Source organism: Dermacentor variabilis, chromosome 4, assembly GCF_050947875.1.
Source record: "Dermacentor variabilis isolate Ectoservices chromosome 4, ASM5094787v1, whole genome shotgun sequence".
Lineage (NCBI taxonomy): Eukaryota > Metazoa > Arthropoda > Arachnida > Ixodida > Ixodidae > Dermacentor > Dermacentor variabilis.
In genome coordinates this window covers 18,537,419-18,563,130 of record NC_134571.1, presented here as the reverse complement: position 1 = coordinate 18,563,130, position 25,712 = coordinate 18,537,419, and the positions used below count along the sequence as shown (strand labels likewise).

General features: G+C 49.6%; 1 protein-coding gene across 1 annotated transcript in view; it reads left to right on the top strand.

Moving 5' to 3' along the window:
• LOC142577843 (beta-galactosidase-like) overlaps positions 1 to 25,712 on the top strand; it is a 59,248-nt gene that overhangs the window by 10,029 nt on the left and 23,507 nt on the right. The window contains exons 3-7 of the mRNA XM_075687283.1: positions 16,273 to 16,423; positions 17,519 to 17,582; positions 18,626 to 18,720; positions 22,599 to 22,779; positions 24,229 to 24,409. Coding sequence (XP_075543398.1) covers positions 16,273 to 16,423; positions 17,519 to 17,582; positions 18,626 to 18,720; positions 22,599 to 22,779; positions 24,229 to 24,409 — 672 coding nt within the window. The remainder of the gene's footprint in view (positions 1 to 16,272; positions 16,424 to 17,518; positions 17,583 to 18,625; positions 18,721 to 22,598; positions 22,780 to 24,228; positions 24,410 to 25,712) is intronic.

Here is a 25,712-nt window from a genome sequence, read left to right as displayed (position 1 = left end):
CGCCGTACATTGCGAGCTGGCCAGGCTTGACTGATTTATTCCTCAGAATTTTGGCCATTGCAGAATGCAAAGAACAGTAACAAAACATTTCATTCGCAGTGTGCGCCTTTTATCCAAAACCACTAAAGAAAAGGCTAACTTGCCCCCTATACCCCTCCCCCCCCCTACCAATGTTCGTTATGGATCTAATATTTCACTGGGCGCTGACTAATGTAAGGTGTCGGGTCGGCCAGCTAATGCCGATGGTTTCAACCATAGAGTTTCCTACAAAAATTTCTAGAGGGAACTCTGGCGCTGCAGTCGTTGTCCTACCATGGGAATGATGGGAAGTACATGGATTTGTCTGATCTTCGTGATTGTGGATTCAGACGTTCTTGTAGCTTTGTATATTAGCCTATATAAATCTTATTGTTGTATATTTCAGCGCAATCTATATTCTTCGAAGTGCAGAAGACGCCGGGAACGCCTACAATGCAACGATTGAGCTTGTTCAGGTGGCCAAATCGAAACGCGCCAAGCGTCTCAAGGCACTGGTATGCCCACGATAAATTCATAAGGGTGTTTCATTCGCTTGTCGATACATGCGTCCGTTGCTTAATGGTTTCAATATCAGGCTGCTGTGCCAGAGTCCCTGTGTTCGAATACTGCCGTAGGGCAATTTTAATGATGTTTATTTAATTATTTATTACGGAATACGCTGTTGAAAATGACGAGTTTCAATAGTCACAAAGCCGTTTGAAGCCAAAAAGGACGAAATTTAGGCAAATCCATGTACTTCTCATAATTCCCATGCTTACAGTGTACTAGAAGAGTTATAGTGCGCTCACATCGCGGCAGAGCTTGACGCACTTCGTGTCGACGCCGACAGGTGGCGCGGTTCGCAGCGTCACCTGAAACTTTGCTTATTCTGCTTATTCCTGACACTTGAGGCTGAGTCGACGTGCAATAAAGCACTCCGTCAAGGTCGGGGTGTTGATGTGAACTCTTACACTTGAAAGCAGTCTTTAAATCAAAAAGAAACGACAAACAGTGTTGACGCTCTGCCATAACGCCCTCCTCTTGCGCCGAGTCATGGTCTATCCCGGAAGCGCCGGTGAAAACTCCGAATGGTTATTGTCCAGTGCGCATCGGTTTGTTTTCTTCGCGGGTGCTTTGTCATTTTCACACATTTTCCTTTTGTTCCTGGGCTTCGGTGTCGTCTTCGTCAGCCACTGTGGTAAATTCGGAAGTATCGTGGGAACAGCGTTTTCTGATAGCAGTGGCTTCTCACGAGGAATGCACACCTCTTTGCCGTCTATAAGGTGCACGAAGTCCCTAATTATGAATCGCGGTTGGAAGTGCAACTCACAGACGGCGCAAGATTCATCCAGTGTCTTATCTGCACGGTGGAGGTCCCTCTCCCATTCCTTTCGCTGTTCTTCATCACGTGGAGCGCTGAAAAATGACGCCTTTAGTGCATCTTTCTCGCTACTGTAGCTACTTCTGCACCCGGGTGCAAAGTAGTAATTTCGACGGCGGCTTGCCAATCTCACTCACTCACAGTGCACATTGAGTGAAGCGTCAAGCACAGAGCAAGCACAGAGGATACTGCTGAAAATGCCGGCTGTACTTGCAGTCGACAGCACGTCGATCCAACAGAACACACTCCACACGAATCGAGGGGAAGTTTTCAGGAGAAACAGGCGGCAGCGCCTTTGGCGGGCGCCAGAGCAGTCGACGCTGAGTGCGCCACGGCGACGCGGCGCAGGGATGCGGCAGTGAGCACACTGAACCTATTCTAGTACACTATAGACCGTTTTTTCGTAGGCGCCGCCATATTGTGAACGCAGTGGAGCCGCCTATGAGCAGCGCCATACTGGCTTGGGTGAAAGCGATCTTTTGCATGGCAGGTATACGCTCGGCGGTAGGTTCTGGCGTTTGTTTTCGCGGTCGTGCGGTCTGTGTAGTATTACGTGCGTCTTCTACGTGGTAAGCGGTTCTGTGAGACGTTCTGAAGTGGTTTAAGGCGTCATGGCCGGAATTTCTGCTGTGCGTTGAGGTGGACGGAACACGCAGCGCGATGTGTGCGCGCATATTTGAGCCTACAATAAGCCTCGGAGATCAATTGTGCATTTCCAAATGTTCCAATCACTAATGTGACCTTATTGCAGTATTATCCTCTATTTCTAAGCTGCGGCTTAGGAGCCATGAAACATACGCGACGATCGTAGCAGCGTGGGTACCGTTCTGCTACGATAGGAGCTGTGCTATTACACTTTGACAAGCGTTCAAACTGTTCGCTGCAGGTTACATTGCGTGACTACTTGGTTGGATGGATGTGGTTTCCACCCATGAATAAAATAGTTTTGGCTAGTAATAGCAGCATACATTACAGTCTGAATTAAGCTTGTCCAGCAAAGCGACCGTTTACGAACTGCGCGAGCGTCCTAAGCAGTAGTAGGTGCTGGATTACAGATATCATTGTGCTGCATAGCGCATGGTCCAAGCATACGGCATCAGCGGTTATATATTTATAAACGTTGTGCGCCGTTAGCCCGTTTTCTCTTGCTTTTTAGAGAAAGAAGATGATAACCGAATTTTTTTCGGTTGTGGTTGTTCAGTTCTCTACGACGCACTCACACGTATTACGGAAATTTAGCGCTCAAGAATAGCCATCGCATTCTTTTTACCCTCTCATCTATTATGGCTGTATACAGGCCAAAAAGGCAATGCCGAAGCACACAGCTTATATATGTATCGTGCTGGCTCACCAACCGCAGTGATCGCTGTGTTGAGCAGCGCCATGGGCCTCATGCAGGAAGGCTAGCGTATACACATGGTAATTTCACGCATACTAGACTTGAAATGCGTGAGAACGATGCCAGTGTATCACAAATATTTGATAGCGCCTGCCGCTCAGATGTTTCGTGGTTGCCTTAGGTTGGCCGTGAACAAGCATGCACTCTTATGTTTTATGTCACCCGCCGTGGTTGCTCAGTGGCTATGGTGTTGGGCTGCTGAGCACGAGGTCGCGGGATCGAATCCCGGCCACGGCGGCCGCATTTCGATGGGGGCGAAATGCGAAAACACCCGTGTGCTTAGATTTAGGTGCACGTTAAAGAATCCCAGGTGGTCAAAATTTCCGGAGTCCTCCACTACGGCGTGCCTCATAATCAGAAAGTGGTTTTGGCACGTAAAACCCCAAATATTATTATTATGTTTTATGTTTTACTCCCTAAGCCAATCGATCAGACAGTGAGCTGATTTATCATTTAATGCTGGTGATACAGAGACGCCTGTTTTCTTTGTTGAATTAAAATCAATATAAGCAAAATAGTAAGCAACACATACACGCACCACGACTGATAATGCGCGTACACCGCGGCTGATTATGCGCGTCACATTTTTGCGCCCCCCAAGACATATTTCTGCCTACAGTAGTTACCGATGCACCGAAAGGCTTCCCTGACGACCTTATATGAAGGAACATGGCGTAAATTTCACAAAGTACGATCTAAAACATCTCGAAATCGTTCCGCAACACGCGACAGCTATACTTTCAAGCAGCGCCGCGCCGGATCGCCCAAGCCAGAGAGGAGGAAAGGCTCTCCGCGCGCCCTATCCTCCTCGCCCGATGAAACGGTCTATTGGCGGCGAGGATAAAGCCCCTCAATCTCCCAAAGTAGCGCCATTCTCTTCCCTCCTCCTCCGCTCGGCGCGGCCTCGACGGTGGCGCCGCCGGTGGTGGGCCTGCCGTAGCAGACGACAGATAACACGCTACGGGAGGAAATTTGCAGAAAAGTTCGTGCGAGCCCTGCGGAGCAGTTTTTTCAATCGAGATGTTTCTTCGTCAGTCGGTAACTGGCCTTTAGAATTTCGTGTTGGAATTGCGGAAGAAATAGAGAAAAGGACCATTATTCAAGGCGTATTTAAGGCGTAAAGCGCGCGACGTTGAGAGTTCGCGCGTTGCTGAAACACGACGCAAGCACGCGGTGTAATCAAACACGCGCGTAATTACCAAAATTTCAGGTGTTGTCAGCGTAGAAGTATGTGTACGTGGTTTCGTAGGTTCTTTTACGTACCTGCTGGATACTTTTGTTTGGCCGGTCCGTGAGAGATTCCGGCTGTGTGCGGTCAGCAATGCCTGGCAACAGGGCCGTTTTTTTCATTGCGGGGTGCTTTGGTAATCGTGACGATATACAGTTTTTTTTTACAAGTACAGCTCCTGGAGGGCACATGTAATGGCTAACGGAGGCCTCTGAAGAGCACGTGACATTACAATAATGCAGGCGTCGCAGGGAGTGTTCGCATACAAAATTGGCTGTCCGCGATCTTATACCCTCTTGGCATGCACACGCTTCGGCGAGCCCCATCCAGCCCTCGTTCTAGCTTTGGTGTTCCCGTTGCCGCTTTGGTGCCCTGGAGGCGCCGTCAATAATACGAAATAATGACAAGTTGTTACAACTAGTGTTGGAAACTCAGCGCTGACGCCCGTTGTTGCACCTGGGTCGCAAGCCCCAAGGGTAGCGTTGGCCTGGCGGCCTGGGGTACAACTGGAAGCATCCGAAGGTCCCGGCAAAGCATGAGTCGACAGGTAACAGAACAACTTGTTTATTCTAACATCGCAAAGAGAGGGCGGTCAGGTCGACCGAAGTGGAGAGACTGGAGAGCACGTTACTCAACAGAAGAAATCGGAGCCTCTCTCTTGGCGTCCGGGGGCAGCTGCTTTTATACTCTCGCAGTTGAGGGCAAGAAGGAACGCCTCTATAGACGCGCACGTGACTGTGCCGCTCGGGAACGTTGGGATGAGAAGGTGGCGCAGCCGCCGGGCCGGCGCCGCTCGGGCACGTTGGGATGAGAAGGTGGCGCAGCCGCCGGGCCGGCGCCGCTCGGGGACGTTGGGATGAGAAGGTGGCGCAGCCGTCGGGCCGGCGCAGCTCGGGAACGTTGGGATGAGTGGGTGACGCATCCGCCGGGCCGGCGCCGTTCAGACCTCCTCGCTTCACAGTTGGGGGAGCTCCTCTCCCCGGCTGCCGCGCTTCGACAAGCGTGGGCACCAACATGCACATGCACACACACACGCACACGAAGACACGTGGCATTGGAACATGCCTGGACGCGCTTGGCAGGGAGGAGTAGCGGCGGCGCCGAACGGGCCAAAATGTCTGCCGCTTTGAACGAAGCCCCGGCGTCCGTTGCATCCGCGCCGGCTTTACCGCGCGTCGTAGGCGAAACGTAACAGACCGCCCCGCCGGGGGAAGGAGATCCCGATGGTCAGGGGACTGCATCCGCTGTCCGGAGGGATGTCGCTCGATGATGCTCATAACCGAAGTCGGGCGTCCCTCGACGTTTCTTGAGCGCAGCGCACAGAGAAGGCCTCGTTCTCTCGTTCAGGTTCACACAGGACACTGCAAAGTGACTTCGGGAGAGTTCACATTTTTGTTCTCGTTCCCGGCAAGCGTTAGAACTACGCCGAAACTCAACCGCTCAGTCAGCAAGCACGGCACAACCCTCACTAAGCCCTGCCAGGCTCTTTCCCCTTCTATACCACTGCCTAGTTCCTTACAGTAGTCTAGCAGCACTCAGACCGCGTCCACAAATTGGAAAATTGCACTAGAAAGCACATCATCACTTTGAAACACTACACAAAAGCAATATGTTAAAAATCCTGCCTCAGGAAGAAAAACATCAGTAACAAACAATTTTGAGGCTGATTCCCACGTTAGGGGCTTCGACTTAAGCCATCGGCGTTACTGTTGAGACTCCCCTTTTTGTAACGCACCTCAAAGGAATATTGTTGCAAAGCCAGGCTCCAGCGCAGGAGGCGGCCATTTTTGGGAGAGATGGTCTGCAGCCATTGGAGAGGGCAGTGATCCGTCTCAATGATAAACCTCGAGCCGGCTAGATAGCATGACAATTTCTGAACGGCCCACACGAGACACGCACACTCTTTCTCGGTGGCGCTATACGCCTGCTCACGACTGGTCAGCTTACGACTAGCATACAGGACGGGGTGTTCTACTTCTCCATTTTCCCGTTGGCACAGTACAACGCCCATGCCTCGCTCACTAGCATCGCACTGAACAACGAACCCTTTTGTGTAGTCGGGCGATCGTAGCACAGGCTGGCTTGTTAGGGCACTCTTTAGGGCGCTAAAAGCTCTTTCCTTTGTCTCGTCCCAGACGACTGTTTGCGGCTCTGTCTTTCTTAGAGCATCCGTCAGGGGAGCCGCGATATCAGAGTACCTGGGGATGTACCTCTGATAGTAGCCGGCGACACCTAAGAACGACCGAATATCGGTCTTCGTGCGCGGTTGCGGGAAGTCTCGCACAGCGGCCACCTTTATTTCAGAGGGGCGGCGACGACCCTGCCCAATCACGTGACCGAGGTAGACAACCTCGGCCTGTGCTAACTGGCACTTAGGAGCCTTGACTGTCAAGCCCGCTTCGCGCAGGCGGGTTAATACTGCCCGCAAGTGTGCCATATGCTCAGACCAGGATGCGGAGAATATCGCTACGTCGTCTAGATACGGTAAAGCGAATTCTTGCTGTCCCCGCAACACTTTATCCATGAGGCTTGAAAAGCAGTATGGCGCGTTCTTCAAACCAAAACTCAACACTTTAGGACGGAATGTTCCCATTGGTGAAATGAACGCCGCATACCTACTAGCCTCTTCTGTAAGTGGAACCTGCCAATAACCCCTGACAAGATCTAGGGTGGAAATAAACTGAGCGCTACTAACTTTCTCAAGGCGCTCCTCGATGTTAGGGATCGGATAAATTTGATCCTTAGTGATGGAATTAAGCCTGCGGTAGTCGACGCAAGGACGAGGTTCCTTGCCCGGTACCTCAACTAAAATCAAAGGGGAGGTATAATCACTCTCACCTGCCTCAATAACACCGAGCTGTAGCATTTTCTTTACCTCAGCCTCCATAATATCGTTGTGGCGGGGTGACACCCGGTACGCCTTGGATCGTACTGGCTCTGGGGAGGTAAGTTCTATGTCATGAGTAAGGACAGAAGTCCTACCAGGCCTCTCAGAGAACAGACCTTGAAACTCTTGTAAGAGCTGGTGTAGTTCGGTTTTCTGCTCAGGCGACAGCGGTGCTTTACTGATAAGGTCACTAATGACTTGACCGGTGTCTTCCCTGTTCGTCACTGAGCCTAGTCCCGGAAGCTCGACCGGAAGCTCTTCAGGAACGTTTACCATCATGCACACCACTGCTTCCCTTTGTCTATAAGGTTTGAGCAGACTACAGTGGTAAACTTGCTGTGCTTTCCGCTTTCCTGGCAGACTCACCACGTAGTTAACGTCCGACAGTTTCTGAACAATCCGTGCTGGGCCCTCCCACTGCACGTCGAGTTTGTTTTTTAGCGATGTGCGCAATATCATGACCTCATCGCCCACCTCAAAACGACGGGCCCTGGCTGTCCGATCATAATAAACCTTGGCCCTCTGCTGGGCCTTTTCTATTGCTTCACCTGACAACTCCTGTGCCCTTCTTAAGCGTTCGAGGAGCTTAAGCACGTACTCCACCACGACTGGGTCGTCGCCCCTGCCTTCCCACGATTCTCGAAGCATGCGAAGCGGAGATCGCAGCGAGCGACCGTACACCAGTTCAGCTGGCGAAAACCCCGTAGCCGCATGCGGCGCGGTCCGTAATGCAAACATCACCCCAGGCAGACACAGCTCCCAGTCAGTTTCATGTTCAAAGCACAATGCTCTCAACACGCGCTTCATGACGGAGTGGAGCTTCTCAACGGAATTCGACTGTGGGTGGTACACTGAGCTGTGTAACAGCTTTACCCCACACCTTTCGAGAAAAGTTGTCGTCAAAGCGCTAGTAAATACTGTGCCCTGATCTGATTGGATTTCCGCAGGAAAACCAACTCGCGCAAATATAGACAGTAGTGCATTGACTATCTCAACTGAGCTGAGTTCTTTAAGCGGCACTGCTTCAGGGAACTTTGTCGCTGGGCAGATCACAGTCAAAATGTGTCTGTACCCCGTGGCTGTTACCGGCAGAGGTCCCACTGTATCAATAACGAGCCGTCTAAAAGGCTCCGTAATGATAGGTACCAATCTCAACGGCGCCCTCGATTTGTCCCCTGGTTTGCCCACCCGCTGACAGGTGTCACATGTCCTCACGAAATGGTCTGCGTCCCGAAAACACCCTGGCCAATAGTACTCAAGCAAGAGACGGTCCTTAGTTTTCTTAACTCCTAGGTGTCCGGACCACGAACCCCCGTGCGACAAGCGCAACAGATCCTGACGGTAGCACTGAGGCACGATCAGCTGATCGAACTCCACTCCCCTGCGGTCTAGATACTTCCGGTACAGGACCCCACCTCTTTCCACAAAGCGAGCATTTTTCTTGGCGATACCTTCCTTGATAATGCAGCGTATGTTTTCTAGGCTGCCATCCTTCTTTTGCTCGGCTATCAAACCGACCGGCTGACATTTAGCAACCTATTAAGTCCGTCTGACGTAGGCGCGATGAGCAAATCTGCAGATAGCTCTTCTAACTTTCCCGCATCGGGAATTTCCTCTCCAGTATCTGGTGCCTTTAACGTTACAGGCTCAATTTTATTCAGTTCGGGCGTGCTCTGAATATCAGCTTGCTGCGCCTCTGACCCTTTTTCATTGTTTGACAACGTCGGCCCCGCAACTACCGCCTTTGCAGCGAGCTCCCGAACCTTCGATCTGGTTAAGGCCTGAACGCTAGCCTCACCAAACAAAAGCCCCTTCTTGCGCAGGAGGTGATCGGACTGGTTCGAAAATAGGTACGGGTACTGGGGGGGGGGGGCAGCATAGATGACACTGCCGCCTCCGTCTCAAGCGCTCCGAAAGGTCCTTCAATAAGCACTTTTGCTACGGGCAGACACACGCTATGAGCTTCCACGGCTTGCTTGATCCATGCGCACTCGCCCGTGAACATATGGGGTTCTACGTAAGAGGGGTGAACTACATCCATTGTAGCTGCGGAATCGCGAAGCACTCGGCACTCTTTCCCGTTCACGAGGAGGTCTCGCAGGTAAGGCTCGAGAAGCTTCATGTTCTCGTCAGTGCTGCATAATGACAAAAACACAACTTTTGGTTTTGTTTCCGGACACTGCGCCGAAAAGTGACCCGGCTTCTGGCACGTATAACAAACGCGCGCTTGCCTCGTCTCGAACCGCTTTCTGCGTTCGGCTTCGGCTGCCGCCGTCTCCTTAGGTTCGGTCGCACTGCTTTCACTCGCATCCGCACTACGTGTGTTCCCCTTTGCTCTCATGGGTGTGAACTTCGGCCTCTCAAACTTCGAGCCAAATTCACCCTTTTGACCGTCCTTAGCTCCGCGAGCCCGACGCGTCACAAACTCCTCGGCTAGCTCAGCGGCTTTAGCCACCGTACAAACGTCTGGCCTATCCAAGACCCAGTACCGCACGTTCTCAGGTAACCGACTATAAAACTGTTCCAGCCCGAAGCACTGCAGAACTTTATCGTGGTCACCAAACGCTTTCTCTTCTTTGAGCCACTCCTGCATGTTTGACATAAGCCTGTACGCAAACTCCGTATATGACTCACTTTTGCCTTTCTCATTTTCCCGAAACTTCCGACGGAACGCCTCCGCTGATAGCCTGTATTTTTTTAGCAGACTCGATTTCACTTTGTCGAAATCCTCTGCCTCCTCTCTATTCAAGCGAGCGACTACGTCGGCCGCCTCGCCGGGTAACAAAGTGAGCAAGCGCTGTGGCCACGTTTCCCGAGAGAACCCCTGCTTCTCGCACGTTCGCTCAAAGTTAACCAGGAACAAACCAATGTCCTCTCCAAGCTTAAACGGCCGCATCAGGTCAGTCATTTTGAACAATACTCGTTCTCCTGCACCGTGTGCCTGACTTCCATTACGAGCGCGTTCCATCTCTATCTCGAGACGCTTCATTTCTAAAGCGTGGTCGCGCTCTTCTTTTTCTTTCTCTTTTTGTTCTTTAAGTTCGCGCTCCTGTTTCTCTTTTTGCTCTTTAAGTTCGCGCTCCTTTCTTTTTGCAGTCTCCCTCTCCTCATGGTCTCAAGGCATTCCGACAGCTCGTCATCCTCAGCTTCTAACTCAAGAATAGCCCTCAGCAGTTCTGGTTTTCTGAGTTTGTCTGAGACATCCAGACCCAACTCTCTGGCAAGCTCTAGCAATTTCGGTTTGCGCAACGACTTCAAATCCATGGCTGCTCTGAATGCTGCTTTCTGTACTGCCTACTATTGTCTTGCCGCAAACTAACCCGGCAGCAACGACAACCACAATTACCAGCTCTGTTTCTGACACTAACAAAAGCCTGGCAAAACTCAGAAGAAGAAAGTCCCGCACTCACCAAACCTCGCAGCCAAGAATTCAGCGCAGTCGTTCCGCTGCAGGCAACCAGTCATCACACAGGGCTCGTTGCACTGCTCCCGGATGGTCGTTGTGCTGCTCAGCATACAGTCAACTGCATATCTTCGCTGCTGGCCTCCGTTGTCGCGATCTCACCGCTGGCAGACAGTTCTTGGGAACTCAGCGCTGACGCCCGTTGTTGCACCTGGGTCGCAAGCCCCAAGGGTAGCGTTGGCCTGGCGGCCTGGGGTACAACTGGAAGCATCCGAAGGTCCCGGCAAAGCATGAGTCGACAGGTAACAGAACAACTTGTTTATTCTAACATCGCAAAGAGAGGGCGGTCAGGTCGACCGAAGTGGAGAGACTGGAGAGCACGTTACTCAACAGAAGAAATCGGAGCCTCTCTCTTGGCGTCCGGGGGCAGCTGCTTTTATACTCTCGCAGTTGAGGGCAAGAAGGAACGCCTCTATAGACGCGCACGTGACTGTGCCGCTCGGGCACGTTGGGATGTGAAGGTGGCGCAGCCGCCGGGCCGGCGCCGCTCGGCCACGTTGGGATGAGAAGGTGGCGCAGCCGCCGGGCCGGCGCCGCTCGGGCACGTTGGGATGAGAAGGTGGCGCAGCCACCGGGCCGGCGCCGCTCGGGAACGTTGGGATGAGAAGGTGGCGCAGCCGCCGGGCCGGCGCCGCTCGGGCACGTTGGGATGAGAAGGTGGCGCAGCCGTCGGGCCGGCGCCGCTCGGGAACGTTGGGATGAGAAGGTGGCGCAGCCGCCGGGCCGGCGCCGCTCGGGCACGTTGGGATGAGAAGGTGGCGCAGCCGTCGGGCCGGCGCCGCTTGGGCACGTTGGGATGAGTGGGTGACGCATCCGCCGGGCCGGCGCCGGTCAGACCTCCTCGCCTCACAGTTGGGGGAGCTCCTCTCCCCGGCTGCCGCGCTTCGACAAGCGTGGGCACCAACATGCACACACACACACACACCCGCACACGAAGACACGTGGCATTGGAACATGCCTGGACGCGCTTGGCGGGGAGGCGTAGCGGCGGCGCCGAACGGGCCAAAATGTCTGCCGCTTTGAACGAAGCCCCGGCGTCCGTTGCATCCGCGCCGGCTATACCGCGCGTCGTAGGCGAAACGTAACACTAGCAAATAAAATTTATTGGAGAAATACAATCGCGCGAGGCACCAACTTCAAAAGCAGCGCTAGCGCGCCCGCGCGGGTATTATGAAACGCCAACGAGGAATTTACCGGCCCACGTACGACTCTACGATCAAAGTGCACGTTAAACATCCCCAGGCGAGCTAGATAAAGTTATCCGGAGCCATCCACTAGGACTTCCATCCTAGCTTTAGTGGCTTGGGAACGTTAAAAACGTCGACCACCACAAACCAAATCAATACATGCGGGCGTACATTAGAAGCTAAAAGACTGCATCTTAAGTCATATTGAGCCTTGCAAAAGCGTCGAGAATGTGCTAACTTCTGGTGGAGCTCAAAACACACCCTGAATAATGTCGCTTTTATGTCACAGGCCAGCTGCAGATGAGTGCATTTCACCGCAAGACGAAACTACATGAAACAATGAGAGCACATTCGAAAAAAAAAAAAGTCGAACAACGCGCTAAAAACCACGCAGAGCATGAACACACACTTTTTCGAAGCGGTAGGCGTGAACTAGGCTCAAAATAAGAGGCTGTGAGTAGGCGTGGCCCTTACTTCACTAAGCCGTGCGCTCTTTGCCACTTCCTCGAAGTCAGCCCGCCCGATCCTGCGAATCCACACTTCTTTTTGCCTTGCGCCCGCCGGACGGCAAACCAAAAAGCTTGCTGCCCTCACTGTGTCTGTTGCGGTAACCGAAGGCGCAGCAGCATGGCACCGCAATTAAGTTCTCGGCCCTACACATTCTATTACGCTAACGCACTCCGTCAGTCCGCCTGCCGTACTTTCGTCGCGCAGGCCCAACAATGGAGGTCGGCGCGCGCTGGAAAGAAAAAATATACAAAAGCGCGGCGCCTGCTCCGCACTGGAAAGAAAAAAATATACAAAAGCGCGGCGCCTGCTTGCACGTGACACAGATTGGCCAATGGGGGAGCGGAGGAGGCTGGGGCGACAGGAAGCGGGGAGGAGGCGGCGCCAGGGTGAGCGCGGTGGCGGAAAGATCTAAGAATGGCGCTACTTTTGAAAAATTGAGGGGCTTTAGGCGAGGAGTTACGGAGTCGCCATCTGTCGGAAGCGCCTCCCTTGCGTAGTATGAGGGATCACGTGGCGCGCTCCTCATAGGTTTCGCTTACGGCGCTCAATAAAAACACCATGCGGCAGCCCTCCTGGACATTTATGTAGGTATTCTCAAAACGAGGGAAGTTTTCGACTGTCGACATAATAATCCTGGGCAAACTGAAAGCACAGGATCGTTTACAGACGCTATCTCTTTACCGAATACGTACAGTGAACGCCACTGCGCCTGGTCGCCGCGATGGAGTCTCCCGAACCGGCTTCTTGCGTGAAAGGTAGCCAAACGCTGAGAGCAAACAATGTGAAACATGTTGTTATAGTGGGCTGTCTGTATAACCAAATGGGGCATAACAGAATGGAGCCTCAATCCAGCGATCGCACGGGTTCGCAGCGACCGACTACGCGTCTACCGGCATGTCCGCGCACAATGTTTTCCTTTCGCTGTGAGCGCGTTTTCGCACCGTGCCGTGAGCTCTAGGCCGCAGCATATGAGCATTTGACAGTACCTAGCAACCATTGTTGCGTGGACGCTATCAGAACTGTTCAAAAATAATTTCATTATAGAGACTTCGATGCCTACGGCGACTGTGTTGTTCCGTTGCGGCGATTCAATCTTTTTTTGTCTTGTAGATTCTTGGGCATTTCAATATTATTTCTCAAGTTGCGTCGAACTGTATGTTTATTGGTCTTCTCAGCGTGCGATTTCCCTCTGTTTCTTTTTTGTAATCCAGTGCATTAATTCTTAACGCAAACATGACCATATGCCATGCCTTTCTTTAATGTGCGTCTTACCGCTCCCTTTCCGTTCCAGTGAACTTGCCAGTATCTAGCATCAACAAGTTCATCCTGACATTAGACGGGCAGCGGGCGAGCGTCACAGTGCGACACCGAACATCGCGCAGTGCCGGCGCCGTAGCAGAAATCTTCTTCGCGTGTGCGCTTGCTGCATGCCTGAGTTCTAGCCGATGCGTGTCTGCCGGTTCTAAGTTTCGCCAGCCAAGCTTCACGCAGCTCCTTGCCCTGCGGCTACGTGTGAATAAGGCTGACACCGGGCTCCGTTGCATACGTCCAGCACTGCGGCACTGAGCAGTAGCTTACCATGCTGCACGCCTCCAAAGGCAGCCGCTACCTATTATAGTAGGTTCAAATGTTGTCAAGCAGACACCCAAGGCGGCAAAACCTCAACACTTAATCAGAACTGCGGCGCACGTGGGACTTTACACTTTCGTTTTCAGCTAGCTTCGGCGCTTCCGAAGCAGCCGACGCGGCCGCTGTGTCCACGTGATCCCTCATGTCACGTCACGCCGACGGTGGCGCCAGCCTTTCCAGTGGTAGAGCTCGCCGCCAATACCCATGCTGGGACAACCGTTCTCGTTGCAGCTCCCGTAGACGCTAGCGCCAGAGTTCCCTCTAGTAATTTTTGTAGGAAACTCTATGGTTTCAACCAGTCTCATTTTGTTCAGCGTTCAGGCACGACGACTGCAACGCCACTGGCGGCGCTCATGACGCTAGCGTTTCCAGACGCCTAATAGCTACCCCAGTGCTGTTTCGTCTGCCAGCAGAGGTTGCCTTGCTTTGCCTGCTGCTACAGAGGCGCTAGACAACCTCATACACGCTCTCTCTCTCTCTCTCTCTTTGCATACTGCCGGCGACAGCGTTTTTCCTTCGTGTCGACGCGTCTGTCACACTGTACCCACGCCGACAACCTGCCGATGGTCGGCGGAGAACTCGGCGTCGGTACAGCGTGACAGAGGCCCCTACACGAAGGTGGAAAACACTGTCGACGACAGTCGGTAGACCGAAATCGGTGTCGGGTCGGCCTAGTGTGAATGAGCCTCTATCGTGGTGGCCTCGTAAACCAGAGGTCGGTGCTCCGAATCTGCAGCTCGACAAGCAATTTTTATTTTCGCGCAGCTTGACTTTTTTCGTTAGCAACACCGACGCCAAACCAAGTGAGCCCCCCCCCCCCCCCTATACAAGCTTCACTTGAAAAAAAAAAAAAAAGAACCAGAACGCTCGCATTCGCGCATCCGTGGTAGCAGCGGCGCCATTGCATCTCTACAAGTCTGAATAAAGCCTTCGGTGTTAATTTGTGCGGACATTAAATAAACACAAACTCGTATTTCCTCTCTTTATGCACTAGCACAAAGCTTCGCTGTATCTAGATTCCAACTCGTTGGATGTGCTGCATTTTTTTTTTTTTTAAGGACGAAGCTTTTCTTTGCGGGCCTCGCTGGGTTTCGTGAGTGTGTGTGCTGCGCCCTGGCTATTCCAAAGCACGCCTAGGAAGTGTTGACGGTTTCCTTGCCGAATAGGCCAACCAATCAGAGCGGAGCAGGCGTGACGTGCGCGCCACTGGCTTCCTTGCAGCACCACCAGACGGCGATCGGTAGGCCGGTTGGCTTTATGAGCCTACGGCAAAACCACAAATGAAGCAGTGTAGGGTGACAAAGGTTGGGCCTCGTTTCAAGTCAGAGAAGCGCAGAGCAAAATTAATTATGAAGAAAGACTCGGGAACATGGATCAAAATTAATGGACGACTAAACCGCACAAGTATCTGTACCTGAAAAGCGTGAACATAGAACGGTGAAAGAGGCCAGGAAAGTTGGCAACCAAGTTTAGGGTAATTGAAAGTGTAAATAGACAACTAGGAGTCCTCAGAAAGAGAGAGAGAGAGAGACAGTGAATAGGGTGCCAGGAATAGAAACAAAAAGGACCATGGAGAACTACAAGAATGGGAAGAAATAGAAGGGAAAATATGTACCATATAACACAAAGGGCAGTGCCTAGCTATTTGAGGCTCGAGCTGGTTGCTTAAGGACAAAAAATACCGGAGCCAATGTTCGCACCAAGATGAAGTGTGTGTATGCTGCAGCAAAAATACGGGGAACACTCACCACGTACATTCTGATGGAATGCGAAGGGATGCACCGAGTAAGAGCCCTAGGTAACCTACACCTTCCAGAAGCGCTTGGGTTTAAAGTTGACGAAAACATCAACTGGTCAGCAGTCGAGATAAGCAAGAGGCGTTTAGAGTGTTGGGGAGAAAAGGCAGGGAAGACGAGCGGATCTGTTACAGGCATAGGTAGGGGCACAAGGTAGATAGAGAAGTTTTGAGGAAAGAAAAAATATATTGAAGATATGTATAGAAAAATGCTAGAGTGAAAAATATATATAGCATATTTGAATAAACCAAGAAGGCTAGGTGACTATTTACAACCTCCTTGTTTCGAGGGGATGCGAATAAATCATCATCGTCATCATCATCATGATCATGTGTAGTACGATGACGCACGCGGTCATGCGTGTGATGCGCAAGCGGTACGCTTGTGACGTCGGCATATCGGCTGGATCCTGCAAGGTGGGCGCACGCGGGTCTTGGATTTTCAGCTGTTTTCGCGGCATGCATCGGTGTAATAATTGGTCCCAGTGCATGCATTGGTCCCGGATTGATTTTATACACCAAGGTTGTCTGGTTGCCCGAACACATATGGCTCATTATTGCACAAGAACGCGAAGTTGACCATTATTGTATTTAGCGATTAAATTACCCGTCGGGCGCAAAGTGCAAAACTTCGTCCATGATTTCCATTGCGGCGCTCACTCACATGACGCTCAGGACCGGGTGCGAATGAAGTGAGAAAGTGCCCCGGCTGTGTTTTTTAATTATTCTAAAAGACATGCGTATACAGCTATACTTTCGTGCTGAAAACACGCAGATTCGTCGAGTGGAGTAGCCACGAGCCGGAAGAAGGCCGCTTCGACTTCCACGGGCAGCGAGATCTCGTGGCCTTCCTGGAGATGGCCCACAACTTGAGCCTTATGGTCATCCTGCGACCGGGCCCTTACATCGGCGCCGAGCGAGACATGGTGGGCACACGGCAACGTCACTCTATTTTCTTCCAAAGTTCTCTCTCGTCCAGGGAGATTTGTCTGTCCAAGGATACATAGAAGTATAGGTGAAGACGAAGTTGGCGCGTCTGCTCGCAAAATTTAGCAATGGCCTTTCTCGCACATGTGGTCCTGCCTCTGGTTTTATGGCGTTTCGACTATACCAATATACAGGAATATTCGGAAAGAATGTCAACACCAATAATATCGATGTCTTTCGCCAAATGAGTTTAGTGAAATGTTTCAGCGATTCTATAATTCTCACATTTAATTCGCCATCGAGTCTGTTGGCTGCTTTGTTGCTTCGGCCAGGCGATCGCCCCAGCTGCGATCACTGGACCATAGCTAATGATCGCTTTTAATTGCGAGGATTTGCTGGATGTGTTCCAATGGTTCTGTATTGGTTCTCTACGGAGGCCTTCTAACTTCACTGGCTTGTCTGCTAAAGCTCGAATGCTATTGAGCGTCCAGAAATGTTCGGCGTACCATGAGTTTACTGAATGTCATAGCGCTAAGCAATGAGGAATTTTACGTCTTGATAATGCCCACGCACTCAAAAATTTATCACCAGTCGAGCAAAACAAAACTTCTTTCTGACTACCCTTCTTTCTCACGCTAACTATCAAAATGAATAACCAACGTCCCTGACAGCTTGCGTCGCACTGCTTAAGGTTGTTTTTTACTACCGGCCTTGATTGCTTGTGTTAACTTAACACAAAATTGATGGATGTGGATTAAAGTACCAACAAGACCATCAGTCTAACAGCTCTTTCTTTTATCAGCTCAGAAACGAGCCTGTAGAAACGGAATATTTAACCTCCTTATAATGATGCGTTTCACATGCTTTCGGGAGTTTTCTGATGCTCTAGTGAACAAGAAAAATGGCGTGAACATCAAAAACGACAATAATTCCAGTTTCGAGCGTAAACCGAAGCGAAACGTTTCCTCGATTAAAAAGAGTAGAAATAATTTCAACGCGAAAAGAGAGAGGAAATATTTACACAAAACATTGCAGCGAATGGGTACACACAATAGCGTTGGCGTTGTTTCTAGAGCGTGGCGAAACTTTTGCAGGGTGGCCTTCCGCACTGGCTTTTACGGACAGATTCCGGCATTCGCCTGCGAACGATGGATACAAGTGAGTTCTTGCGGTGCATGTTTTGTTTCTTCGATGGCATGCCAACGGAAAGCGTCTTTATAGAAACCATGGAAACTTCGCGTTGTCGTTAGTGTGTTGGTAGTGGGAGCGCTGTCGTTCCGATCAGTTCACCTTTTGATCGGGTTCCAACACGAGCCTCGCGGGTCCGGTGGGCCGTTTTATTTTTCGAATAATTGGTTAATTTTCAAAGAGGTGCGTTGAACCAGGCGCAACAAACCGCGCTTTATCTCGCGTACAGTTTGTCGCAATTATGAAGGAGGTGCGTTGAAATGAGCAAACGAAGCAAGTTTTGGCCTGTAATTGCTCGCCCTGTCTGGATCACTTCAAACCTCCATCTTCCTGTGAACTCGTGGCTTTGGCGAGTTTTGGCGGGCAGAGTTTCCTCAACCTTAGTCAGTGTAATGTTACTTGTAACTCAGGTACAAGGATACTTACAAGACATATTTACACTTTGTCCAAACATGACCAAGATGGCAATAGACTGTAGCATGCAATCGGAATCCCTTCGAATTTTTCGGGATCTTCACTGCAGTCCCGCTAAGGCGGTCATTATCTGCGGCTGTTCCGTATCATGACTCCCGGCCGTAAAAGCACTGTCCTGGTGCATCATCTACATACTGCTGATCGAAGGAAGGTGGTAGGGCTTGAGCCTTCCTTCGTGAACGACGTCGCTAGATGTTGATGACGACGAGGAGGGATCAGAAGGGACAGTCTCATCAGTCACTTTGTTGCACCTCGCGGTATGGTTCGGCCGTAACTTGACAGCAGTTTCTGGGAGACACCCACGCGGCGTGTGGCCTTTGCCTGTGGCCGTTGCGTGTCAGTACAGCTGCCTTCGTGTCTCCGCTCGACGTCACGCGCACAATGGTTTACCATCTTGATTGGCGATGCTCAACTAGTATGTTCTATGCGTTAAGCTGAGCAAGCTTTGTTTAAAGTTTAAAAGCGACGAGCACATTTCGTTATGATACCTAGTATGTGTGACTTTTTGTAGTTAATCGCGAAGCACAAATTTCTTCCAGGATACATCAAATTTGCGGACCGCTACCTCACCGAACTTTTCAAGCGGATAAAGCATCTGTTCGTGAGAAACGGCGGCCCGATAATTATGGTTCAGGTGAGTATACGCGGTATAGGCCATCTAGCTCTAGCCCACGGCTATCATTATGATTTACTAACATCCGAAGCCGGCTTCCTAAACGTAATGAAGTGTGTTCTTTTTTGGATGATACTATAACAGCGATATTGTGGCACTGACAGAAACCTGGCTTCATAAAGATGTAATGGACGATGAAATTTTCCCTAACCAATATAACTATAGCATAAACAGGCGTGATCGTTCCGTTAAGAGAGGTGGCGATGTCCTTATCGCCTTCAAGAAAGCACTTGCATCATACCACGTACATAGTGATTCTTCTCTGGAAAAAGTGTGGGCCGCCTGCGCAACGGCATCGGCCAAGGTATTGGTTGGCGCCTGCTACCGACCGCCAGATTCTGATCTCTCCTTCATTACTAAACTTCATGGCAGTATTACTTCTGCCATCCAAACATACCCAGCTGAATTCATTTACCTGGTTGGTGACTTTGACCTCCCACACATTGACTGGCAGAATTTGTCAACCTCGTGTAGCACCTCAGTGGAGCTTATCAGCCTTACTTTAGACTTTAGATTTTTTTCAAGTGATAAATCAACCAACTCGCGGTTCTAACGTTTTGGATCTTGTCTTCTGCAATGCACCTGAAACGACTGGCGAAGTTCTGTACTTCGGTGGTTTTAGTGACCATAAGCTTATTTCTTTAGAGCTTAATGTCCAATCAGCATTTCAAGGTACTACAACCAGGCAAATTCGCGATTATAATAGAGCTGATTATAAAATGAATAATAGGCTTAATGACTTTTTCATTCAAACGTTCATGCCCTCCTTTTCGGATAGGTCTGTTGAACACAACTGGGTGCTTTTTAAGAGCAGGATCAATAATCTAGTATACAAATATGTTCCCTTGATTTCTATCTCAGATGAGAAATCTAAAGCATGGTTCACAAAAGCTCTCCGTCGTCAGCGAAATAAAAAGAAACGTCTCTACAAAAAGGCCAAGCTGGTGTCCACACCATCGGCTTGGGAAAAATACAGTGTATGCTTAAAGTCTTGTTGTTCTGCTGTTCGCGCTTCTAAGGATAAATATTTTTCTCACGATCTCCCCTCTCTTTTAAAATCCAATCCCAAAAAGTTTTGGCGTGTGATATCTCTCGACAGTGCTAGTAATCATATTTCACTGACCAATGATGACCATCTAGCACTCTCTGATAGTGAATGCCCTCATGCATTTAACAGGTAGTTTGCATCAGTATTCACAAGGTAAGATCATTCCAACATACCCGTTGTACCTGATCATGATTGACAATATATGGCCCCTATTGATGTCACCGTTGAAGGTATCGCTCAACTCATTGATAACCTAAACATTTCTACAAGTGCTGGTGTTGGCAACATTAACTCTAAAATATTGAGAAAGCACTAGCGCGCTGCATCAATTTCCAGTCAAATTCTTTGCCTCCTCTTCCAACAATCACTACCATCTTGCTTGTTCCCTACCGACTGGAAAATTACCAAGATCATCCCTGTGTTTAAAAGCGGAAACAGAAATTAAACCGAAAACTACCGTCCAATTGCACTGACATGCTTTTGCTGTAAATTACTCGAACACAGTATCGCTTCTCACATTTACAGTCACCTCGAACATAATTCCTTCCTTTTTCCTGAACAGCACGGCTTCCAAAAAGGATTTTCTTGTGATACTCAACTGCTCGAATTTACGACTGATTTGCATTATAACACGGACGCTAACCTACAAACTGACTGCATCTTTTTAGATTTTGCTAAAGCTTTTGACCGCGTTGCACATTCCCGTTTGTTTTCAAAATTATCTGCTATTTGCCTAGATTCCTTTACACTGTCATGGATTCGTAACTTTCTTTCTTTCTGTCAACAGTTTACAACAGTTAGCAAGTTTACTTCATCACTCTGTGAGGTAACTTCAGATGTACTTCAAGGCAGCGTTCTTGGCCCTTTATTGTTTCTCATATACATTAACGACCTGCCCGCTAGCATATCTTCTCGTCTGACTCTTTGCTGATGACTGCATCACTTACCGCTCCATTAATTCCATGGATGATCATCTCGCCCTCCAACGTGAGCTTAACCTAATTTCCAATTGGTGTAATAAACGGCAAATGACATTTCACTCGAATAAATGCAAGGTTATCTCTTTCAGGGGGGGCGGGGGGGGGCGCAAGCCTACCTATTCTAACTTCTCGTATCTCATAGATAGCACAGTATTATCTCAGACATCATCACGCAAGTATTTAGGTATTCATCTCATGCATAATCTTTCATGGGCCACGCATGTCAACACCATTTGTGCGAAAGCTTCAAGGACACTGGGATATCTGCGCCGGAACCTGCCGCATTCCCCTAACAATGTTCGAAAACTCGCCTATCTAACACTTGTGCGGCCACAGCTAGAATATGCAGCATTCATATGGTGCCCATATCAAAACTACTTAATAAACTTGCTAGAATACGTACAAAATAGAGCCACTGGCTTCATTATACGTAACTACAGTCCCCTTTCGAGTGTAACACAGATCGAACTCGATTTCTCTCTTGAACCATCACATGTTCGTCGTTCAATCGCTCTTTTATGCTTATTTCATAAATATCGCCACTGCACCAGGCAATCTGCGTTACCTCTAGAAGCGCCGTCACGCATCTCGAGCCGTTTACCTAATCAGTACAGCATCAAGCGCATATACGGAAGAACACAAACCTTCAATTCATCAGCCCTTCCACGTGCCGTCGTTCTTTGGGATGATCTTCCCGATAATATTGCATCCATATGCAACCATCAATCATTCCATGATCAGCTGCGCGAATACTTTCAAGTGACATCGTGGCGTTAAACCTTCTCTTGTATAAAATATCGCACTTTATTGCTATTGTGGTTTTGTAAACCACTGCTTTATTTTTTTTCTTGAGTCATGTGTCAGACATTTGTGCTGTATTTATATACTTCAATTATTTTGCGTACTTTGCTCTTGTGTTTGTTGCTGCTTTTCAGTACTAGCCCTGTGCAATGCTTTCTCTTTTTGACCTGCATATCTTGCATTTCTTATAACATCTTTGTTCGTCCTTCTTACTCAATGGCCTCTGGGCCCTGTAAGGTATTGTAAATAAATAAATAAATCGCTGCGGTTTTCGTGGTTGCCAGCAGTAACAAACGGTCATGACAAAAGCGATGCTTGCTCAAAATAACGGCCTATTTATTTAACGAAAAAGTGCACTCTGTTGTCCCCGTGCCGGTGGCGTCGTGTCGTACGAGGCTTATAGTGCGTGAAAAGACAAGGACGAAAGGAAGACGTGACACACACACAGGCGAATTTTGCGATGCTGTGTTAAATCACAGAGCCTAAAGAAACATTTGTGCTCCGCTAATGCCCACTTCAAAAAGAAAAGATAACGTACGTTCTCGATGATTATGTTGATGCTGATGCATTGCTCAGCAGGTTGCTAGAAAATTTACTCTGACTCATCAAATCCATGCACTGCAGCGAAAGCCAATAAGGGATGTTATTCTTGACATTTTCAGATTCTGCTAAATTGTCGATTTCTGCAATGACGGAATTTTGAGCCAATCAGAGAGGTCGTTGCAGTCCCCTGGACCAATCAGAGCTGACTATATGATGGCCTGTTCGACAGACTCAGGAAATCTGGCCTGTGCTTTCTCTGCTAATAAGCGATCTTTTGCTCCTAAAAAAAATGCCGATAAGGAAGAGATTCGAAAGTGTGACCTAACAATCTTTATTCACTTAGTATGCGTTTTTTCTGTGTTCGTTTGTCCTTGTCCTGTACTTTGTGGTCGTATTGCCATATTCGACAGTGTCGCCTGCGTCACATATCCCCATGGCAAAGATCGGTAATACGTGCATTGCCGCAGGTGGAGAACAAGTACGGCTTGTCCAGGAATTGTAACCGCACCTATCTTCGCCACCTGCGGGACTTGATGCGCCAAGAGCTCGGAAGCGACACTGTTCTTTTCACCACGGACCGTGTCGGCGTGGGCACCATGTCTTGCGGAAGGGTAGAAGGAGTATACCCGGCAGTCGCTTTCGGAGCTAGTACGTGTGATCACTGAAAATGAAAACGAGTGTGCGAAAGAAATTACTACCAGCGGATTATCAGCAAAGCAACATGAAAGTCGGTACCGATATATGTGGCTTAGTTCTGCATGTCTAATATTTACCCGAGCAGTTGTGTCTAGGGTTGCGAATTCTTCATAGGAGGGACGGTGCCGAGGTCGGTAAAATAAATGTGAGAACGACCTGTTTTTAAAGGGTGGACTATATATATATATATGTGTATATATATATATATATATATATATATATATATATATATATATATATATATATATATATATATATATATGTGTGTGTGTGTGTGTGTGTGTGTGTGTGTGTGTGTGTGTGTGTGTGTGTGTGTGTGTGTGTGTGTGTGTGTGTGTGTGTGTGTGTGTGTGTGTGTGTGTGTGTGTGTGTGTGTGTGTGTGTGTGTGTGTGTGTGTGTGTGTGTGTAAGGTGGACTATAGGCTGCATTCGCTTGTATGGTACTCGGTGCTTGACAGAGCCGAAGACTTTTTGAAAGCCTGAGCGTTCAGTAACACCTCCTTCGATTTAGCGAACGTTTCTCATTTGTAAGCGCATGCTGCCGCTCTAGATACGCTTGCATCGTGGTGATGTTGCTACCAAGTTCAAGTGGTTTGGAATAACATTTATCCCTATCACTACAGAGTTATGGAGGAGGTGGAAAGAAAGAAAACATTAAAAACGCAATAAAGAAGACCACGACGAATGTCTCACCACCTCGGTAGCAGGTAACGCCAAGGACAGTTCACGTCTGTCGACTAAAACAAATTTTGTATATAGAAGATCGAAGTAAATCTGAGGTGACGTACACTTTTATATTATCTTGAAGGAAAAACGATCACGCGAAGTCGCGCAGTTGCTTCTTTTGATGTGTGTTTTAAATTTGCATTTTTAACCAAAAGCCATCCTTTCTTTTAGCCTCTATGACTGTAAATAATGCGTCTGAGCGTTACATTCTTTTTTACAAGTTCTTTCTTGCCGAGTTGCCCCTGCTTCTCGGTATCGGGTATGTCTGTCTCTGGCCTCTTTTGTTGGGCGATCCCGGAGATAGACCAGTCTTAAAAGCGTCTGCCAATCGCAGTAAAAAAATTTAGGCAGTCCGGCGCTCCTCCTATTACCCTCGCGCGAGGGTGGCGCGATAGAATGCCGTGCGCAGTCCCATTCTGGCCCCCAACTCGTTCAGGAAGACATTGTCTTTGCTCGACTTCGACTAGAGGTTCATCACCCTCCATTTTTTTTACTCGTGCAGCTTGTCCTGGTAGCATAGATGTGGCATAGGACCGCTTGAGAATAGAGTGACAGCTGGTGTGAATGTCCGCTGTGGACACTTGCGAATGTTATTGGTTAAGTTAGCTGATGTTGCTTGAGGCGTGGCTGTTGAGCAGTGCCAACGTTTCATTTTGGATGCGCGCATTCTCGCAGCGGCCAATGCATCTGAGGCGTTCGCCACCCAGCGACTCTACCAAAAACGGGGGCCGCTATTCGTCTCAGAGCTGTATACCGGCTGGTTCGACCGCTGGGCCATGCCCCACCGGCACGTGGACCCTGCCATGGTCGCCAGTGCGCTTCGCCAAGTCCTACTCGCCGGCGCTTCTGTAAACCTGTGAGTGTTCGCGCTGCAAAAGTTTCGCTTGTAAGCGAACGAAGCCTTTTAGGAGAATCCTCTGGAACTTTGCTGACCGTGGCGCAACCATCACCTTGTCGAATAGCGCACACGTAGGAGAACACTCGCATAACGAATTGGCTTAATATGTAGCCCCGCCTGTACAATACCCCTATACATAGTGTTAGGAATGGCCGTACGGGGTGACAACGTGCCAGCTATTTCAGCCCGCTGCACGTGTTCCAATCCAACCGGACGGGGCGCAGTTCAGAGAACTGCGAATAACCGGCAGCCACGTGGCGCGGGGTCAGCTCAGGAATGTGCTACCCGGCGTGCCACCCGGGACGGAGCAGAATTCTACGAAGAACCTCTGACGTCGGCTCCGGACCTTTACGCCTGTGTGTGTGTGTGTGTGGCACTGAAACCTGTGCAACACGTGTATGTGAGCCCGCCTCCTCTAAAAGGGCGGGTCATCTTCGGTGACGTCGAACGGTGACGTCGAACGATGACTGGACGAACGTTTCCGTCCGCTTGGAATCAAACGGGGGGGGGGGACCAAGTGCTTATAAGCAGCGATTGTCGGCTGCTAGTGTGTGCTCGTCGTCGGGAGATGAGTGCTCGTTTTCATGCTAGAAATGTACTCGTGAGCTGTGTGCTCGTAGGCTGTTTGCTGTATGTTAGTCTTGCAGGCTCCATATGGGAGTCACGCTAGACTGTCGATGTATGTCTTGTTCAAAATGTAAATACTGCAAATAAACCCTGCTCGCCTAGCTACTGTCGATGACATCAAGGTCCTCCCTACAACTACGACCGCTCCAACTCTAATAACTGAATGGCAGCGGTGAGATCGGCCTACGGCTCCTAAATCGGCCTACGACTCGGAGGCAGCAACGGCAGCTGACGGACGTTGGCACATTGTGACCGACCGGTATCCTGATCAAGTTGGAGGCGACTTGAGATTGACCACCTCTTGCAACTGACTGGGTACGGCGGAGAAGGACTGATGATATGGTGCTGCTTCAGTGGGTAAGCGTTTGGTTTTGGCTGTAAGATTTACCAGGCTTCAATTTCACTGTGTTTTTGGATTTGATTCGCTGGGATATTTTAGTTGTATTTTGATTTGCGTGGGTATCGCAGCAAGTATTGTGTGACAGCAGAGCCAAAGCTCTGCTGGTCCTAATGGTCCATGGTCCAGCGACCATGGTCCTAATGTGTTTGATGAGAGCTGACCTGTTGTGGTTGTGTGAAGAGCTCGAGGTAGACGTAGAGAAGGACTTGACGGAAGCAGAAATTCGGAAAACCA